Source organism: Neomonachus schauinslandi, chromosome 5 (assembly GCF_002201575.2).
Source record: "Neomonachus schauinslandi chromosome 5, ASM220157v2, whole genome shotgun sequence".
Lineage (NCBI taxonomy): Eukaryota > Metazoa > Chordata > Mammalia > Carnivora > Phocidae > Neomonachus > Neomonachus schauinslandi.
The window spans coordinates 161,368,828-161,389,605 of NC_058407.1; the positions used below are offsets into that span (position 1 = coordinate 161,368,828).

General features: G+C 38.9%; 1 protein-coding gene and 1 pseudogene across 1 annotated transcript in view; one reads left to right on the forward strand and one right to left on the reverse strand.

The window, feature by feature from the left end:
• The window catches only part of TPST1 (tyrosylprotein sulfotransferase 1), a 144,553-nt gene that overhangs the window by 21,209 nt on the left and 102,566 nt on the right, over window positions 1-20,778 (forward strand). Inside the window, exon 3 of the mRNA XM_021700537.2 lies at window positions 9,594-10,539. Coding sequence (XP_021556212.1) covers window positions 9,695-10,539 — 845 coding nt within the window. The 5' untranslated portion in view covers window positions 9,594-9,694. The remainder of the gene's footprint in view (window positions 1-9,593; window positions 10,540-20,778) is intronic.
• Window positions 15,628-15,977, reverse strand: LOC110589775 (annotated as a pseudogene).

Here is a 20,778-nt window from a genome sequence, read left to right on the forward strand (position 1 = left end):
TTTCTCTTGGTTTTTTTGTGTGTCTTGATTTGTGGTTACCACTGGGTTCATATATAACATTTATGTGTGTAGTAGTCTGTATTAGGTTGATTGTGGCTTAAGTTCGACCATTCCGAAAGCACTAAACTTACTCCCTCCATGTTTCATGTATATATTTTACATTTTTTAATTTTGTGTCTTCCTTGACAATTTATTAGTTTATTAACTTATGGAGATATGATTGATTTTACTACTTTTGTGGTTCAAACTCCATACTGATTTAGTAAGTGATCAATTTACTACTTTTATTATGTTTGTTTTTACCTTTGAAATTTTTCTTTTCCTAATTTTCTTAATTATGATTATGGCCTTTTCTTTCCATTCAAAGCATTCCCTTTAATACTTCTTGTAAGGCTGCTTTAGTGGTGATGAACTCCTTTAATTTTTTTTTCTGGGAAAATCATTCTCTCTCCTTCAGTTCTACATGATAACCTTGCCAGGTAAAGTATTCTTGGTTGTAGGTTTTTCCTTTCAACATTTAGAATATATCATACCACTCCCTTCTGGCCAGCAAAGTTCCTGCTAAAAAACCAACTGATTGCCTTATGGGGTTTCCCTTGTATGTAACTGCTTTTCTCTTGTTGCTTTTAAGATTCTCTCTTTATCTTTTAATTTTTGCCATTTTAATTATTGTGTGCCTTGGTGTGGACCTCCTTGGGTTCATCTCGTTTCAGGCCTCTGTTCTTTAAAAGCCCTTTAACACATTATCCACTAGACTATCCTGGCAGCATTGTGAAAGAAAAGAGCACTTGCAGGAGTTTTTTTATGTTTGTGCACTTCTTTTTTCTACTCTAAGTGCGAAAAAGAATTTCATCATCATTATCCCCATTTAACGGATGAAGAAACTGATGCTCAGTGATTTAGTGTCATAGGTTCAAAAAAATGGATTTTATATTAGAGTCGAGGTCTAATACACTAGGCTTTTTTTTTTTTTTTTTTTACATTCAATGCCAGCTTCTTTTCTCCTTTTAATTCTAAAAGTTAGGAGATTAGTAGAAACATTGTATAATTGAGTTATTGAATGAAAGTATGTAATTTGAGGCAGTTTGCTTTTGTGTGTGTGTGTGTTCCCTCTCAAGGGTAGTTTACATAGGTGAGAAACATGAGTGAAGAATCTAGAAGAAGAATGGTTGGCCTACAATGACTCTGATTTACAGATCTGAGATGGTTGGAATTTGGCAACTTAAACATTATATTCTGTTTTACTTCATTTTACCATTTACTATGAAAATTTTCAATCATATCCAAAAATAGAGAAAATGATATTGAATCCTCAAGTACCCATCACTCAGTTTTAGTAGTTATTAACTCATAGCCATCTAATTTCATATATAACTCCCCTCCCCACTCATACATCTGCTGTCAGATATTTTTTTTTCAAGATTTTATTTATTTGACAGAGAGATAGCGAGAGCAGGAACACAAGCAGGGGGAGTGGGAGAGTTATAAGCAGGGAGCCCGACGCAGGGCTCCATCCCAGGACCCTGGGATCATGACCTGAGCCGAAGGCAGACGCTTAATGACTGGGCCACCCAGCCGCCCCTGCTGTCAGATATTTTTGAAGCAATTCCCAGACATTATTTTATTTCACTTGAACCATTGAAAATGTTATGTTTGAGTTTAACTTGTGCTCTTCTGTCTATTTATGTCATAGACATTAGGTCCAGTTCTTTGTATTTGACTGGCTTTTTTCCCTCTTAACCATGGGGTTTCTTGAAAACAAAATCCCAGAACACTGCTTCTTTAAAAAGGTGGGTTCCAGTAGACTTCCCAAAGATCATCAGCTGTGTATGCTGTATTCTTTTTGCCGTTTGCCATGTGTTGTCAGTGGTTCTAGTGGCAGACCCCAATGTATGGCAAGAAAAACCTGTTCCCATTTTGGTACTCTATGAGCTGACATAAGAATTGGTCTTGCAACAGTGGTTTGTTTACTGGAAGTTTCTGCAGAATGGCAAAGCTGTAATTTAAATGAACCCCTGGACACATAGTAATTGGCAAACTTAAAGGCTTGATATAATTATGTTTCCTTTTACTAAAAAACTTAGAGAATAGAGAAACCCATTATGGAGCAGGCTTTAGACAGCAGGCAAAGTGGCATTGGCTGTTGCTACTTGCTGTATTGGTTGATATCCTGAATAGGCATAAGAAGAAAGGAACTAACAAGTTAACACTGTAAAGAAAGTTTTTGGGGGGTTGTTATTTTGTTTAATTTATCTTTTCCTAGGACATTTGCTCAATATCTCTTTGGACCTAGCACATGGCCACTTTCCTTATTATAAAAGCAGGGTGGGATGTATGTGCTCATGAGTGCTCATGCCTGGGCCTGTGTGTATGCACTGAGTGTTTGGCACAGCTTTTCTGACTACTGACCTCTATAACCCTACTTCTGTTGACTGATAACTGTTTTTGATTAGAAATCTTTATAAAATTTGTAAAGATCTAAGTAGGGAAGTATAACGTCAACACTCTCTAGAGAGTCTTTCATTTCTGGGAGTCTTTCATTTAGCTTGCTGAGAAACAGTCCTAATAATAGTGATTTCTCAGATATGTTTGTTGCAGTGTTTAATGCTTTTTCTTTCCCCTGGAGATAAAAATGAGACTGAACTTTTTAGTGTTCTCTTCTAGCTCAGCCTCAGCTCTGTAAATGTCCCAGTTGAAAAATATTGATACTGCTAGTTTGAAAATTAGCAAAATAGAGTTTTAGGTAATGGACAAAGGCCTGTGTGTGTGGGGGTGCATGTACCTTTGTGTGTCTATGTGTGTGTGTATGTGTGTGCGTGCGTGCATGTGCACAGTGGTTGAATATATACGGGTAATGATCAGACTAGCTTTTGCTGTACTTTCTACTTAAATTATAGGGCTATTTTTTTAAAAAGAATGTGGAGAATTCATATCAAGGTGTGAGTAGAGACCTCATTTTCACAGTGTCTCTCTTCTAGAGCAATGTACTTCCCAGTTTGGTTGGTTTACTGATGCTTTTTGAAGACTCAGTGTACAATGTGACCTCATGCCCTGTTACACATGCTGTGGTAGGGGATGAAACCCAGACGAGGACTCTGAATTTCTGAGCTTAAAATCTTTGGAGTAAATAAAATGTACAGGATAAAATTAAAAGCGACCTTTGAAGAATGGGTAAGATTTAGAGAAGTAGTGAGGAAAATGTGCTATTAGGTCCTCTGTTTGTGTATCTATAAAATGAGAGCATTGGGTCAAATGATCTAAAGGCCCCTCCTAGCACTGATGCTGTCTGATTCTGTGATTCTTCAAATTAAGAAACATGCACAGAGGGAAAAATAGGCTTCATAAGCTTAGTGAAAAGTATGAGAATGTTTCTGGGAAAACCAAAATCCCTTTCTTTTCATTTTTAATATCCCTTAAAAAGTCTTTGACCACCATCTTACTTGATTTCAAACATCTTGAAGGGGATGTAGAACATACTTCTTTTCTCCCTAATGTGTTAGGGAAGACAATATTTAATTTAAAATACAATAAAAATGAAAATTTGAAAAAAATCCAAATTGTGTTGACACAGTTATCAAGTATGCTTGAGTATGTGGTGAGGCTTTGTTCCCCCACATCATCCCTTAGTAAAGAAGGAGTTGGCCTTCATTTTAGTCCTTATGAAACTTCTAATGTTAAGAGGTATCTTCTCTCTCTTTTTTTTTTAAAGATTTTATTTATCTGACAGAGAGAGACACAGTGAGAGAAGGAACACAAGCAGGGGCAGAGGGAGAGGGAGAAGAAAAAAAAAAAAGAGGTGTCTTCTCAATTACTTTATTGTTTTTAAATTTTTTTTTAATTTAAAAAATTTTTTTTATCTGACAGGGAGAGAGAGACAACAAGAGCAGGAACACAAGCAGGGGGAGTGGGAGAGGGAGAAGCAGGCTTCCCACTGAGTAGAGAGCCTGACGTGGGCCTCCATCCCAGGACCCTGGGATCATGACCTGAGCCGAAGGCAGATGCTTAACAACCCAGCCACCCAGGCACCCCTCAGTTACTTTAAACAAGAAGATATATTGTCCTGACCTCTGTCAGTATTGTTTTTGATGCCTATAGAGATTTCTTGACAAAATCAGTAGAAAAAGAGAAATTTAACAAGATTTAGTGTTGGATGTCTTAAGCCTTTTCAAGACTATTTTGAAAAACAATACTGGGCTGTGAGCAGAGGAATGATGTGTTCTGACTAAATTCTAAAAAGATCCCTCTGGCTATTGAGTGGAGAATAGTCTCTAGGGGGCAGGAGCAGAAGTAAGGATACTTTTCCCATAATCCTGGTACGAGATGCTGGTGGTGCAAATGAAGTGTTGAGAAGTGGTCAGATTGTGACTATATTTTGAAGATAGAGCCAATAGAATCTTTATCAGATTTGGATATAGGGTATGAGAAGGATATGAATCAAATATGTATTAAATGCTTTAAAATCAAGCATATCCCACGCTCAATATTCCACACACTTTGACCTAGCAATTTCTCTTTTAAAAATTTAGCTTAAGGGGGAGCCTGGGTGGCTCAGTCGTTAAGCATCTGCCTTCGGCTCAGGTCGTGATCCCAGGGTCCTGGGATGGAGCCTCGCATCGGGCTCCCTGCTCGGTGGGAAGCCTGCTTCTCCCTCTCCCTTTCCCACTCCCCATGCTTGTGTTCCCTCTCTTGCTGTGTCTCTCTCTGTCAAATAAATAAATAAAATCTTTAAAAAAAAAATTTAGCCTAAGAAAATAATCATATGTGTAAAGATGTTTGTTATTACAAGAATATTTATTACCGTGTTACTCATAGTCATGAAAGTTTAAAAACAAATAAATAATAGAGAATTAGCCAAATAAATGTTGGTATATCTGTAAGCAGAGAGAGTTCGGGGTCCCCAGAAAAAGAAAGATAAGACCTTTGTGACACTGAGAGGCCATTTTAAGCCTGCCACAACGCACCCCCCCCCTCCCCAGCCGCCCCCGCCCAGTGATCTATGCCCTACTTGTCCAAGCACACTTCTTGCAGAACTTTCTTCGCGGTCAGAATTACAAAAAATGCAAAAACCTAAGTAGTTAAAGTTTTTGTTTTTGTTTTTTTTAAGATTTATGTATTTTAGAGAGAGAGCAAGAGTGAGCACAAGTGGAAGGGGCAGAGGGAGAAGGAGAGAGACTCTAAGGCTGACTCCATGCTGAGCCCGGAGCCCAGTGCAGGGCTCGATCTCACGACCCTGAGATCATGACCTAAGCCAAAACCAAGAGTCTGACACTTAACTGACTACGCCACCCAGGCGCCCCAGTAGTTAAGAATTTTAACTGGACAAAGGGAATGCAAAAACTAAGTCTCTCCCAGGCCAGGAAATAGCCTAACCATATCAGAGACAATAAATCAGTGGTAAAAATTCCAGTTCTGTTTCATAAGCAAGCAAAGCCTTACATTCCTTTCCTGAGATAAGGAGCCCAAAACCCCATCCAGTTTATACAAGATCTCAGAGCATGCCCATAGCCCCTTTGACAGTTACCTCTGCTTCCTTGAATGTTAAAGTCTTCCATCCTAGGAGGAGCACAAGCTTCAGTAACATAACATAGGATGTATGTATAGGCCTGTTTTCTAAGTAAGAGAGTGCAACCTTATGCTCACCTTTATATGTGATGACAGAGCTTCCCTTTCTGAATATTTGTTCTAACCGTAAATAAAAGGCACCCACTCACCCCTGCTCAGGGATTCACTGCTTTGGAAGTTATTCTTCATGATCTTCTTATTTGCTACAAACAGTTACCTTTGTTTGACAACTCCACTTTTGGTGTAGTCTCTACCTGTAAATCACCAAGGAGCAAACTCACATGAGCTTGGTTATAGATCCTTCCAGTAAAGTATTATGCAGCCATTAAGATGATTTTATGTTTCTGGACACAGAAATATGTTCATATATTTCCAGTTTTTGTCTTTTTATGTATTTTACTGAGAATTTGGGATATTTTAATGCAAAGTTGTCAGATACTATTGGTTGCTATAGTAAAGTGGTTTTATCATGTTAGCTTTTGCTTGGTGAATATTTTGTATCTCATATGTGCTTGGGGAAGATTTGGTTTATTAATACCTTGTTTTTGTACAATTGAATTTTATTTTATTTTTTTTAAGATTTTATTTATTTATTTATTTGACAGAGAGACAGCGAGAGAGGGAACACAAGCAGGGGGAGTGGGAGCGGGAGAAGCAGGCTTCCCTCGGAGCAGGGAGCCCGACGCGGGGCTCCATCCCAGAACCCTGGGATCATGACCTGAGCCGAAGGCAGACATTTAACGACTGAGCCACTCAGGCGCCCCTGTACAATTGAATTTTAAAATTGTTGCTCAGGTAATTTTTGAAAGAAGACTCATTTATTTATCACATATTGAGGTCAGAGGTTAGTAAGTTAAATGTAATTTAAAATACATACAGTACTAAATTTTACCAAAAAGCTTTGCCATTTTCCAAGTGATTTCTTAGTGATTACTGTTCTTCTCTCATGCAACATGCATTATGCATCTGCTACCCCACAAATGAAATGTGCTAGAGGAATCATTCCTGTATAACTATCTAAAATGAAACCAACCATTATTTAATTGCTTCCCTAAGAGCACTTCTCTTTGCTTCACTAAGTAAGTTCTGTTTGTTTTGTTCAGACTTAAATGAATTTTTATTTCATCTCAGCATTCATAAAATGGAAAACATGAGATAATTTTTCTAGGATAATTTCTTTGCTCTTCTCAGTAAAACCCATTATTTATTTAATGTATTCCTATTACCACTGAATTTATCACCACTAAATAATATTTGATCAGAAACATTATTGGGGCTGCCTGCGTGGCTCAGTCATTGGGCGGCTGCCTTTGGCTCAGGTCATGATCCCAGGGTCCTGGTATTGGGCCCCACATCAGCTCCCTGCTCAGCCGTGGGCCTGCTTCTCCCTCCCCCACCCACCCTGCTTGTGTTCCCTCTCTTACTGTGTCTCTTTCTGTCAAATAAATTTTTAAAAATCTTAAAAAAGAAAGATTTCCCATTGTAAGGGTCCAATTCAGTGATTTTTAGTAGATTTTATAGAGTTGTGTAACTATCACGACAGTCCAATTTTAGAACATTTCCATTACTGCAAAAAGTCACTTCATGCCTATTTGTCATTAAATTCCTGCTTCCACCCTCTGCTGTCTCTATAAATTCACCTTGTGTGGACATTTCATATAAATGTATGCTGATGCAGCTGCTCAGATACACACAAACACACACACTTAAAATTGTTTTCATTTTTAAGCATGGCTTTCTAAAGGGGTTGCCTTCCTGTCAGCATAGGTTAATGGACAGTGGTTGTGCTCAAACGTCTTGAGATAGTACGACTTTTCATCTGCCAGTGCATCTGCATGTGGGTAGAGGAGCACATTCAAAGTTCAGGGCATTTTCAAATCTGCACTGGTGTTTACTTTCCTCTCATTCCTTTCATGTCTCCTCTTTGCCTCCATGCACCTCTGAGTTGGCAGTGAGCTTGCCAGTCACGACTGCACCCTGAGACTGCTAGAGCTGTTCGTCCTGCCTGCTCACCTGCCGCCTGGAACATCACTTACACTGAGAGCACAGCGGAGCATGTGTGTTACTCACCACTCCAAAATGAGTGATCTCCCTTTGATCCTGGCAGCAAAGCCACCATTATTCATAGTTTGCCCTGCCTGGCCTTGCTCTGCAGAACCTCTGTCCTGCTGAGTAGGTGGATGATGGAGTGGGAATCGTCTTAGGCAAGAATGCCACAGACTCTCATTGCTCTTACTCAACATTTAGCAGTTTTCAAGCATAAATGCTGCTTAGGTTGTTGTATTCCTTTGATTTCCAGAGGACTGAAAGGGTCGTCAGTTTCATCCTGCTTTTAATTGGTTTTGGGGGAGAATTGCGTACCCTCTCACTAGTCCCTAGCTTGATGTTCTGCCTCTCAGAAGGTATTCTTTTTTTAGTATAGCTAGTCATTTCCCCAGGTGTACTTACTATCAGTCAGGAGACCTATGGAATTTTTAAGGAATTAGCTCCTGTGGTTGAGGTGCTGGCATTTTAAAAATCCATAGAACAGTCCAGCAGATAAAAGTTGGTGTTAACCTTGAGTCCAAATTCTGCAGGGTAGAAAGCTGGAAATTCAGGTAGAATTTCCACATTGCTGTCTTGAAGATAATTCCTTTTTCTTCAGGAACCATGTCTTTTCTCTTAAGGACTTCAGTTGTTGGACGAGACCTACTCATCTTATGAAGGCTAATCTGCTTTAATCAGAGTCTGTTGATTTATTTTTTTATTTAATTCTTAATCATCTAAAAAATGGCTTCCCAGCAACATCTAGACTAAACTAGTGTTTGGTGTTTGACAAACACAGGGCTCCATAGCCTAGCCAAGTTGACACATAAAATTAACTATCACACCTCTCCACTGAGGATTCAGGGTACATTTTTTTAGTCTAGGTGTAGTCTGATTGCTGTCTGCTTCATAGTATGTATCCTAGCTCCAGCTAAACTAGTGTTTCCATAATATGTGTATTTTACATAGACATATAATATGTATATTTTACATAGTGTATGTATTTTACATACATGTCCTTGCTTCTACACATCCACATCTTTGGTCATGTGTATCTTCAGCTTAGAAAACTGTGTGTCTAAATCTTATCTGTCCTTCTGAAGGCTAGATCACAGACACATATGCATAATTGTCTTTACACACTATTCACCAGCTCTCCTGAACTACTTCTTGTCACCTAAATATGCTGTGTTCTGTCATGTCATTGTGCAAGTTCCTAGTGCTTAGAGTACCCCTCCCTCTTGTGCAGTGTTCTGTCATGTCATTGTGTGCAGGAACTTGCACACAAGTTCCTACTGCTTAGAGTACCCCTTCCTCTTATTTTCTATAGGCTTTTATAGCTTCCTCTGGTAGACTTACGTGCTTCTTTTCATTATACTCTCATTGTCCCGTTGGCTTATTTCTATGAAGGCAATGATTGCATTTTGTCATTGTTTGCATATCTGTCCGTTCATGAGACTTTGTTTCCTGAGAGCAGAGGTCACTGCACTGCTGTCTTTTTCAAAGCTTATCCTCAGCCAAGCCCAAGTATCTGGCCTATGGTATCTAAATAAATAACTTGTGAATAAACTCAATCTTTGTTAAAGTTTTGGGAGTTGTATATTTCTTCTGTAATTTCTCTTTAGAGTAGAATGTAGAGATAATGACTTCTTAGGGGTGAAGCAAATGTGAGTATCAGTGATGAGCCTTGGGTTAGACTCCAAACATATTTGGGCGTATTAAATATTTTCATGACTCACTGATAGAAATAGTTTTATTTTTCCATTCTGTGCAAGGTACATAGAATTGTTACATTAAGAAAAGCTGTTTCTGATTAGAAATGATTTGTTTTTGCTTGTATTTGTGTATACTTGTGTTCTAAGAATATCACAGTATCTAGGATTGCTTCAGCTTCTTTCTAGCGAAAATGTAATGGTGATCACTGATGACTAAGTTGTAAACAATCTTCTTTTTTTTGTAAACAATCTTAATGTGATGATAAAGTAACTTTTTCCTTTTCCCATTAGATGTTGATCCTCTTTCTTCAGTAGAATCTCCATGGCCTGAACATTTTCTGAAAATTATTTTGAGCAGACTATCTGTTTAATAACAAGATAACCACATCAAGATGGTTGGAAAACTGAAGCAGAACTTACTATTGGCATGTCTGGTGATCAGTTCTGTGACTGTGTTTTACTTGGGCCAACACGCCATGGAATGCCATCACCGAATAGAAGAACGTAGCCAGCCTCTCAAATTGGAGAGCACAAAGACCACTGTGCGAACTGGCCTGGACGTCAAAGCCAATAAAACCTTTGCCTATCACAAAGATATGCCTTTAATATTTATTGGAGGTGTGCCTCGGAGTGGAACCACACTCATGAGGGCCATGCTAGATGCACACCCCGATATTCGCTGTGGAGAGGAAACCAGGGTGATTCCCCGAATCCTGGCCCTGAAGCAGATGTGGTCACGGTCAAGTAAAGAGAAAATACGCTTGGATGAGGCTGGTGTCACCGATGAAGTGCTGGATTCCGCCATGCAAGCCTTCCTACTAGAAATTATTGTTAAACATGGGGAACCAGCTCCTTATTTATGTAATAAAGATCCTTTTGCCCTGAAATCCTTAACTTACCTTGCTAGGTTATTCCCCAATGCCAAATTTCTCCTGATGGTCCGAGATGGCCGGGCATCAGTACATTCAATGATTTCTCGGAAAGTTACTATAGCTGGGTTTGACCTGAACAGCTATAGAGACTGTTTGACCAAGTGGAATCGTGCCATAGAGACCATGTATAACCAGTGTATGGAGGTTGGCTATAAAAAATGCATGTTAGTTCACTATGAACAACTTGTCTTGCATCCTGAACGGTGGATGAGAACACTCTTAAAGTTCCTTCATATTCCGTGGAACCACTCAGTATTACATCATGAGGAGATGATTGGGAAAGCTGGAGGAGTATCTCTGTCAAAGTGAGTAGATGTTGTTTTTTTTTTTTACCCTATCTTCAGGTAATAAAGGGGTGTGTGTGTGTGTGTGTGTGTGTGTGTGTGTAAAGTATAGCTCTTTTTTGGAATAGGTATAACTTCATCAATGAGTTTTAAAAAAATTCTCTAGCCAGTTCATTATAGACCCTTTCATTTATTTAATTCATTTGTATATTTATGAATTGTTCCTTTTTATTTTTTTGATGGAAGCAAACCCAATTTATAGCAGTGAAAGGTCTTTTCACAAACCTTAGGCCGTAATGTCCATCATTCAATCTTAGTGACTCCTTATTTCTAATTTCTAGATATTTTTATTAATATAGTTGGCTTTTGTGTGGATTAAGGTTAATATGAGAAGCATCTCACATGTTGGTAAGCAAGTGGTGAATTCTAAGCATTTAGGAATTTTTAGTGATAGAGAAAAATAAAGACTAAGATTATCTAACCTAGTCCCTCATTTTACAGGTAGGAAGACTGAATCAGGAAGTAAAAATGATTCACTCAAATTTAGATGGAAAGGCCAGAATTAGAATCCATGCCTTGGTCTCAATGGGCTAGCGCTGTTTTCCGTAACATTTTATAACATGTAGTACTTCTTTTGTCATCTGATGGATCTTAATTTTTACAAAAGGGTAGAGAACTCCACAATTGAGAAGCTTAATCCCTAATCCATACAGGAAGTTCCTTAGATTCAAATACTTCTAATATCATTGCGTTTTTTTCCCCTTTCTTATGAAGTGGTGACTGAGGTGCCCTGACTTGATCTGACAACGTGATTTGATGACTTACATACCTAGCTAGAACAAGGATATAAAAGTGAAACTACTGTTAGGTTCAGGTAGCATCTCCTTATAGGGAAAAGTTGGGTGTAAATAAGCTCTATTTTATTTTTTTCCATTTATAAAAGTAATATGTACCCCCTGTAAAAAAAAGAAAGAAAAGATAAAACAGTGTACTTCTCCCTTAGGTACCCTGCTTCCTCCTACCAAGGAATGTCTTCTTGATTTCTTTTTTTCAGTGTATAGAACTTGTACAGTGAGTATTGATTCCTGATGTAGATAATTTGAAAGGAACAGCTGCGTTTCTGTACTTAGCTTACAGGGTATTGATTATAAATTATTAGGTATGATCACTTTACTGGCTCTGGGTTATTTTTATTGATTCAAAGAAAATTATAGCCCTAGCTCCTGTCATCATAGTTTATTGTTCTTTCCAGATAATAGACCATGACTAATTTCTAATCACCTGTATTCCTAGGTAAGCATTTCACTCTATGTGCTTGTATGTTGGCCCAGATATTCTGATGCTGGTTCCTTCTAGAAGTATCAAACCTGTTAGACCTCACCCCCCTCCCCCGCCCCCAGTCTGTCCAAATAGGGATTAAGGTGATATGCTCAAGGTAAATTTTGGTGGAAATCAGGAAAAGATCATTTTACATATATATATAATTACTATGTTTAAGGCAAACATGAAGACTGAGGAAATTCATAGAAACTACAAATAGATAGATTTTAGAAGGGGAAGAGACCTCACTTAGCATTAGTATGCGGAATGGAGACCCAGTGAAGTTTTGTGCCTTGTCAAGAATCACACGTGGCAGAACCATGACTAGAACTTGCAGTACTTATTCCAAGATTCTTGGTATTATATGAGTTGTTTTTTTTTTTTTTTTGAAGATTTTATTTATTTATTTATTTATTTATTTATTTTTAAAGATTTTATTTATTTATTTGACAGAGAGAGAAACAGCGAGAGAGGGAACACAAGCAAGGGGAGTGGGAGAGGGAGAAGCAGGCTTCCCGCAGAGCAGGGAGCCCGATGCGGGGCTCGATCCCAGGACCCTGGGATCATGACCTGAGCCGAAGGCAGATGCTTAATGACTGAGCCACCCAGGTGCCCCATATGAGTTTTAAATAAGGCATACCTATAATTAAATGCACAGATATTCAGTGTACAATTTGATGAATGTTTACATCTGTATACACGTGTATAGTCACCATTCATATAAAAATATAGAAAATTACCAGCACCCAGGAGGCTCCTTTATGCCTCTTCTTGGTTAACATCTTCCTCAACCCAAAAGTAACCACTGTTCCGACCTCTATCACCAGAGGGGCTATGATGTCATATATGAAGTTCAGAAACAGTCTTGCTTGTTTTTGAATTCATATAAATGCAAGCATGCCTATTATTTTTTGCCTGGCTACTTCAATTTAACATTAGATTTACCCATCACATTGTAAACAGCAGCAGTTGATTCTTTTTCATTACTGTGTAATATTCAGTATATAAGTATAACACAATTTATCCTTTGTTCCATTGGTGGACATTTGATGTTTCCAGTTTGGGGCTATTATGGATAAAGTTGCTAAGATCATTCCTGTACATTACTATTGGTGAACATAGCATTAATTTCTCTTGGGTATATACCAATGAGTAGAATCGCTGGATTGTAAGATATGTCTATATCTCTATATTTAGATGTCCTTAACAGATAACTTGTTTTCCACAGTGTCTGTACCATTAATGTATGGCTATACTATACAGGAATGTGTTCTAGGTGCTTTGCATCTTTACCCACACTTGGTATTCTGAGTCCTTTTAATTTTAGGGTGGGTACAAGTATTTTTTTAAACCTAAAAACAAAACAGAAGAACAACATTGAACTCTTTTTTGAAACAAGTCTTCCCAGAATTCCATTATACAGCAGATAAAAACAGGGCGCCTGCGTGGCTCAGTCGTTAAGCATCTGCCTTCAGCTCAGGTCATGATCCCAGGGTCCTGGGATCGAGCCCCACGTCGGGCTCCCTGCTGGGCGAAGAGCCTGCTTCTCCCTCTCCCACTCCCTCTGCTTGTGTTCCCTCTCTCGCTGTGTCTCTCTCTGTCAAAATTAATAAATAAAATCTTTAAAAAATAAAAATAAAAAAATAAAACAGATAAAAACAGAGCTACATTGGTTGAGGCAGGTCTAATCTAGGCTGTACTGCCTCTTTTAAGACTGAGTCCCTGCTCTCAAAAAGAGCTAACTGGGAGATAAGGCAGAAGCATAGAATTATTCCATTAGTAAGTACCAAGTTGTAAATATTCCATGTTAGTTGAGAGGTCATGACCATAAGGAATTCATAGCCCAGAGTCAATCATCTGTGTGTTTTGCTTTTCTATAAATATTTTTATTCTGGGAAAATTGTTTAAAATAAGTATTTTTAATACTTACTGTGGTATTATTTAGTACTAAAATACTGAAAATATTTAGGCAGTTTTGAAGGCTTGAAGATATCACCAGATGGCTCAGGAACATATGTAGAAATTGTTGGAAGACGGTGATAAGGAAAGCTTTCACAGTTCTACCTGCCCTATTTTGTTAACTATGAAAGTTAAGTTTTTTTTGCTTTGCTTAGGAATTTCCAGTTATTTTTAGTCAGAGAGGTACCTCCTGCCTCCCTGGTCAGTTCCAATTACAGTAGGAGCAAAAGGTAATCACCTGGTAGCATATATGAGTTCCTCTATGAAAGAATTTGGTGGAAGAAAGCATTCTTTCATTCTGGGGTGGTTCAGGTAATCTTCATAAGAGACTACTGTATATAAGCTAAGCTTTTTTAAAAACTGAAAATAAAAGCAAAGTTTTTAATGAGTGGGGAAGGGATGAAAACAGATTGCTTTGGGTGGCTGATAAGTTTAGTTCTGCATTAAGGTACAACTATAGAGTTTTAGGTACACTATTTATCCTTGATGTTTTTAGGTAGTCATTTCAAGTTCAAGTAGTAGAACTAGTTTCTCCAGTGATTGAAGTTGTAACTTTGATGTTTTGAATACTGTGTTCTCTTTTAACAAATTATTCACACTGTTCAACTTCGTATTAAATTGAGCTGTAGTCTTGAATAAGATGGCTCCAAAAATGATATAGAACTCACTGATCTCTTTATTTCTTACATACTAACAGAGTAGAAAAGATTGAAGCATTTCTAAATATCTTTTTGCCTTTATCTTTCAAGAAATGTTTGTGTAGAAAGGTTAGAGGGGGGGGGCTCCATTTTAAGGAAAATACCTTACACAAATAGGTGGATTCTAGTAGAATTCTCCAAGTGATTGAATATGCAGTAGGATTTTGCTGATTAGAGAATGGTATCTACTGTCTGCCTGCTTTTCAAATAATTGGAGTAGGAAATGAAAATAAAGTTTGAGGCTATTTTTATTAACATTGTCTCGTGAATTGTGGAATTTCTGTGGAATTTCAGTCATTTCCATCTGGGTACATTCAGGAAATTACTAGTGTATACAGCATTGTTCCTGCTTTTAAACTCATTAAGATACAATGAAATTACCTGGAACAAATAAAAATCATCAGTGACAATAACAAAAGAGTGCACCAAGGTATACTTAAGGATGACTAAAATAAAAAAGTAACCTAGGATCAGTGAACAAGTTTACTAGGTGAAAAAAGCAAAGCCAGAAAAACAAAACACTATAATGGTAACCCTTAAACAGAAGCAAATATAAGAATCACAACTACAATTCAGAGAGAAGTAATCTGCCCTTGGGGCAGACAAAAGATATACAACTATTAAGCACAAACAGGTTAGAAGGAAAAATACAGTAGCAGTAGCAAGTACAAGAGAACAAATAAGGATACAATAATTGACACTCAGAAGCTTCTATAGTAAGTAAAGCAGAGAAAACCAGAAATCAGATCCAGAACAAAGAAAGTATTAAATAACAAAAATACAACTGAGTAAATTTTAACGATCTAATTGGCTTTATTAATTCATGAATCGGGTAGTGTCCCATCTAGTAAGCGGTGGGGGAGCCCCAAAGGACTACAGAAAAGGGAAGGTTTTTAAAGGTAGAGAGCCAGTGGAAAAAAAGGAAATTATTAGGAAAGAAACCATTGTTTTAGGTAAGGTTGCCCTCCTAAGGGGAATGGCTGGGGTCTATCAGTAAATTTACTAGTGCTGACCAGGAAATTCCCATGTTGACTCGTTAAAGGTTATATTTCAGGGGGCGTGAAACTGCAGTTAGATTAGGTATTAAGACTTTTTTTTTAGGAACAAAAACCGAGTTTTTTATTTGTTCATTTCATTTGAAGTATTCCTCAATGACAGTCCTTGGCCTGAGACTTTGTCATCACACAACTGCAACCAACCACTTTATGGGATTTTCCCTCCCTGTCACTTTTACAGAGGCTTACCCATTTCCCTGCTTTCTTGTCATTAACCTTAATTAGGTTGATTTGGTGTGGAGCACAAAGGGCCTCCACCAACTTGACATCACAGTTGGGTGCAAACACACGAAGATGGGTTTGGTGTTTGTCTTGAGGTTTTGGCAGCTTCGCAAATTCCACCTGCGAGGTCATTGTGGTTGAGGGTGGGCTTCAGCGCCTTGTATAAAACAGTATTAACAGCCATTATATTTCCAGCAGCAAGGTCTTCCTCCATGGTGGTGGGTTACAGGTGCAGCCGAATCTGGAGTGCACACAGGCCTCTGCTTCCACACCACTCCACAGGGGCAGGCCAAGAGAGGTATTAAGTCTTGGTTTACTGTCTTGGGGCTGTTATAATCCAAGTGACACCATTTAGGCCTGTGGTTTTCTTTTTAAAAAGGTAAATAGGTGAAAGCAATGCAAAAAAAGTCTTTTGGAAATGGAGATACTCCTAAGTAGAAAGAATAGTTACTAAATTTAGAATATTACATTTCTTTTTTAGTTTCCAAAATGGAATTTAGTTTGGAAATCAAACATTTTGATAGTATCTTACAGAATTAACAGAGGATGATACAACAAAACATCCACTTGAAAATTTTCTAAATTTGGGGCGCCTGGGTGGCTCAGTCATTAAGCGTCTGCCTTCGGCTCAGGTCATGATCCCAGGGTCCTGGGATCGAGCCCTGCATCGGGCTCCCTGCTCAGCGGGAAGGCTGCTTCTCCCTCTCCCACTCCCCCTGCATGTGTTCCCTCTCTCGCTATGTATCTCTCTGTCAAATAAATAAATAAAATCTTAAAAAAAAAAAAGAAAATTTTCTAAATTTAAGGATAGCAAGAATATTATGAGCAAGTTAAGAGAAGGACAAGCGATGTTCACACAAATTATGATCACTTCTACAGTGTATAAAATTAATAGCATGCAAATTATGATTACCTGAGCTCTACTAGCTCAGATTAAAATATCCCAGAAGAATTTTATAAATATTACTTTTTTTGTTTTTGAAAAATTATTTTGGGTTACTTATCCTTTGTGAAGGCAGTAAACCTAGCTTTATAAATCTGGTTGTTAATCAAATACTACCTAAGAGCACTACCTTTGTAGTTGTGGAAATCACTGTTCTTCTGTACAAATTATAGGTAGCTGAGAACCCTTAGTTGGAGAAGGGTAATTAAATAAACAAGGAATGCAACTGACAGCAAAACAGGTTGCAAAAGGAAAAGAGCAGAGGAAAAATTGTATTTCAGAATGTGTTAGTGAAGAATGAGAAGAAGCAGAACAAGAACATAAATTAATAAAGCACAGTTCATACTTTCCTTGAAGAAGATGGCATTTGATGGCAAAAAACAGAAGTTGGGTGTTAGATCATTTATTAATTTAGATGAGGTGTCTTTGCAAAAAATAGTGACCGAAGTAGCCATGGTTTTAAACAAAATAGTGGCTGTTATATAAAAGAAGGCAGACCAAGGCTGGTTTAGAAGCTCTGCAGTCACCCAGCATTTAGGCTGCTTCCAGTTTTTGGCTCCATCAGCCCTGTGGTCCAAGTTGGAGCTCCAGTCATATCATCTGTGTCCTAAGTAGTAGGGTGGGGGTAGTGTGGGCATATAAGAGGCATTTAATATATTTTTAGGACATTTCCCATGAATTTCCTTCATTCCCTTACTCTCCACGTAACCCTTCTTTCATTCTACTGGCTATAACATAGTCCTATGGCCATATATAAAAGGCTAGGGAATGTAATTTTTATTCTGAGTGACCATGTGCCCAACTGAGAATTGTTTTTTCTTTTACTAAGAGGTATAGGCTAGATATTGGGGTAGACACATAGCTACTTCACTGAGTATGTATTGTGTGCCAGGCACAGTGTTACAGTCTCTGTCCCAAAGGTACACATGATCTAATGGAAGACACAGATTCATATGCAATACAATGCTAAGTATTATAGGAAACCAGGAAGAGGTAATCTGGGGCATTTAGGAAGGCCTTCCTGGACAATGTGGTATCAAACTGAGAAATAAAGCAGTGTTTCTTGATCTTGGCACTATTGACATTTTGGGCCAGATAATTCTTTGTTGTGGGGGCTGTCCTGTACATTGTGGGATGTTTAACAGCATCCCTGGCCTCTATAGATGCCAGTAGCAAACACCCTCCCCACTCTTGGGACAATCAAAAATGTTTCCAGACATTGCCAAATGCCTGCTAGGGGGCAAAATGCTCCTCTTCTCCCCTCCTGTTGAGAATCATTGACCTAAAGGATAAGTAGCTCAACAGATAAAGGGAAGAACATTCAGTTTTGACTTGTAGGATAATGGGCTCCTTGGCTTGACCCATGGCTAGAGTGCTGTCCTTGACCATCCAGAATGTTTTTGTCTTCCTTAGCCAAATGAGCCATTAGGAGACATTACTGCTGGGAACAGCCTGTATCTAACTCTAGTCCTACAGCACCCAAAAAGAAGAGATGGGATGGCAGGCTTCTTGTGGCATGACTGCTGGCCCAACCTAGGGGCACAAAAGGACCTAGGGAACAACTCGGGCCTGTTACACCTGACCTATGGACCCTGCCCTTCCACCATGTAGTGAAAGTCACCCAAGCTCAGTCCCACTGGGCCCAGAATGTGGCATTTGTTTCCCATAGCCTAATGTAATTTTTAAAACGTAAAGTAAAATAAAATAAAACCAGGCAGGAGTCATCTGGAAGTTACAATATGGACAAATTCACAAAGATGAGAAGCATCTCATAAATTGTGGTATTTATGAGGAACTATAGGCAGTTTGGTGTTACTAGAAAGTTCATTTCTAGGCAGGAAGTAGTGGGAAATAAAGCTTGAGAGAGTTGATGGGGACCAGGCTTTGGAGGGCCTTTATATTTTATGCGAAAGATCTTGAATTTTATCCTGTAGTCCAGTTGTTTGCAAACTTCTCTTATTGTGGGACACTCATTCCAAATGAAATCTCATAAGGAACCTTGGTATCTAACATACATAGAAGTGGAGTGGCTTTGGTTGAGGCAACATTTAATTTTGCTTGGATTTAACAAAATTGAAGTGAAACTCATGGAATTGTACTGTTTTTAAAAGATAAATTGACAGGGCGCCTGGGTGGCTCAGTTGGTTAAGCGTCTGACTCTTGATTTCAGCTCAGGTCATGATCTCGGGGCTGTGAGATCAAGCCCCCATCAGGCTCTGAGCTCAGCAGGGAGTCTGCTTAAGAATGTCTCTTTCGGGGGCTCCTGGGTGGCTCAGTCGTTAAGCGACTGCCTTCGGCTCAGGTCATGATCCTGGAGTCCCGGGATTGAGTCCCACATCAGGCTCCCTGCTCTGCGGGAAGCCTGCTTCTCCCTCTCCCACTCCCCCGGCTTGTGTTCCTGCTCTAGCTATCTCTGTCTCTGTCAAATAAATAAATCAAATCTTTAAAAAAAAAAGAAAAAAAAGAATCTCTCTTTCGGGCGTCTGGGTGGCTCAGTTGGTTAAGCGACTGCCTTCGGCTCAGGTCATGATCCTGGAGTCCCGGGATCGAGTCCCGCATCGGGCTCCCTGCTCGGCAGGGAGTCTGCTCCTCCCTCTGACCCTCCCCCCTCTCATGTGCTGTCTGTCTCTCTCATTCTCTCTGTCTCAAATAAATAAATAAATAAAATCTTTAAAAAAAAAAAAAAAGAATCTCTCTTTCTCTCCCTTTGCCCCTACCCCCAGATGCACACGCGCACTTTTTCTTTCTCTCAAATAAATAAACCTTTAAAAGAAAAAAATTGATTATAACATCCTCCAAAATTTATAGAAATGATAAAAAAATTTAAGCAGTTAGGATTATCATGGTTTCTAAGAACACTTAGTTTTAATACGTGTAAGTTTGACTTCGTTAATTAAAAGACAAAATTAAACAGTAAATTTGAAGATCTAATTGGCTTTATTAAATGATTCATGAATCTGGCCGCGTCCCGTCTAGCAAGAAGAGGGGAGCTTCACTGAGCTAAATAAGAGGAAGGCTTTTAAAGGCAGAGGGCATAAAGTAAAAGAAAGGAATTTATTAGCAAGGAATGCATTGTTTAGGCAAGGTTGCCTTCCTGAGGGGAGTGGAAAGGATCTATCAGTAAATTCTCAGTATTGACTAGGAAATTCTGTCAACTGGTTAAAGGTTACATTCCTGGTGGTTTGAAACTGCAATTAGACTAGGTATTAAGTCTTGGTTTCTTGACTTGGGCTTTAACCTAAGTGACATCATTTTGGGCCTGTGGTTTTCCTTTTAACAGTTATTCCCCCCCCCCCCCACCTTTTGATCAGACTCTCAGCTTAACTGGGAGATGCGATTAGAATTTATGGCGTTAGCGCCACTCTCAGCTACCACTCTGTACTTCTGGTAGCTTTTGTTGATCCTTTGTGTGGCATTCACGGTTCATAACATTTTGCTTTATCTCTATGTGCTCACCTAAAAGATAATCAAGGACTATTCTATTATCAAGAACAATTTTGGCCAGAGTCTGAAGATACCTTTGTTGAGTAGCTATTGTGTTAGTAGCAGATTCTGCAACAATTTCAAGGATTAAGGAGAAGTTCCTGATCATAGCCTCATTTACATTTATCCCTAACAGAGGAAGTAGGGACCTGCCAAAAGGAGTGAATCCTGAATCCTGCAAGCTTCCTGGTAGGTCGTTTCAATTCATGATGTAAATTCGGGGGAGTCAGCCAATAAGTTGTCTTATTTTGCTTGTAGAAAGTTAGGGCCAGGGGCGCCTGGGTGGCTCAGATGGTTAAGCGTCTGCCTTTGGCTTAGGTCATGATCCCAGCGTCCTGGGATCGAGCCCCGCATCGGGCTCCCTGCTCAGTGGGGGGCCTGCTTCTCCCCCTCCCTCGGCTTCTCCCCCTCCCTCTGCTTCTCCCCCTGCTGATATTCTCTCTCTCTCTGTATCTCTGTGTCTCGAATGAATAAATAAAAAAACCTTCCAAAAAAAAAAAAGTTAGGGCCAAGTTAGATTTTCTTCTAGCCTGCAATAAAAAGTTATTATAGGGCGCCTGGGTGGCTCAGTTGGTTAAGC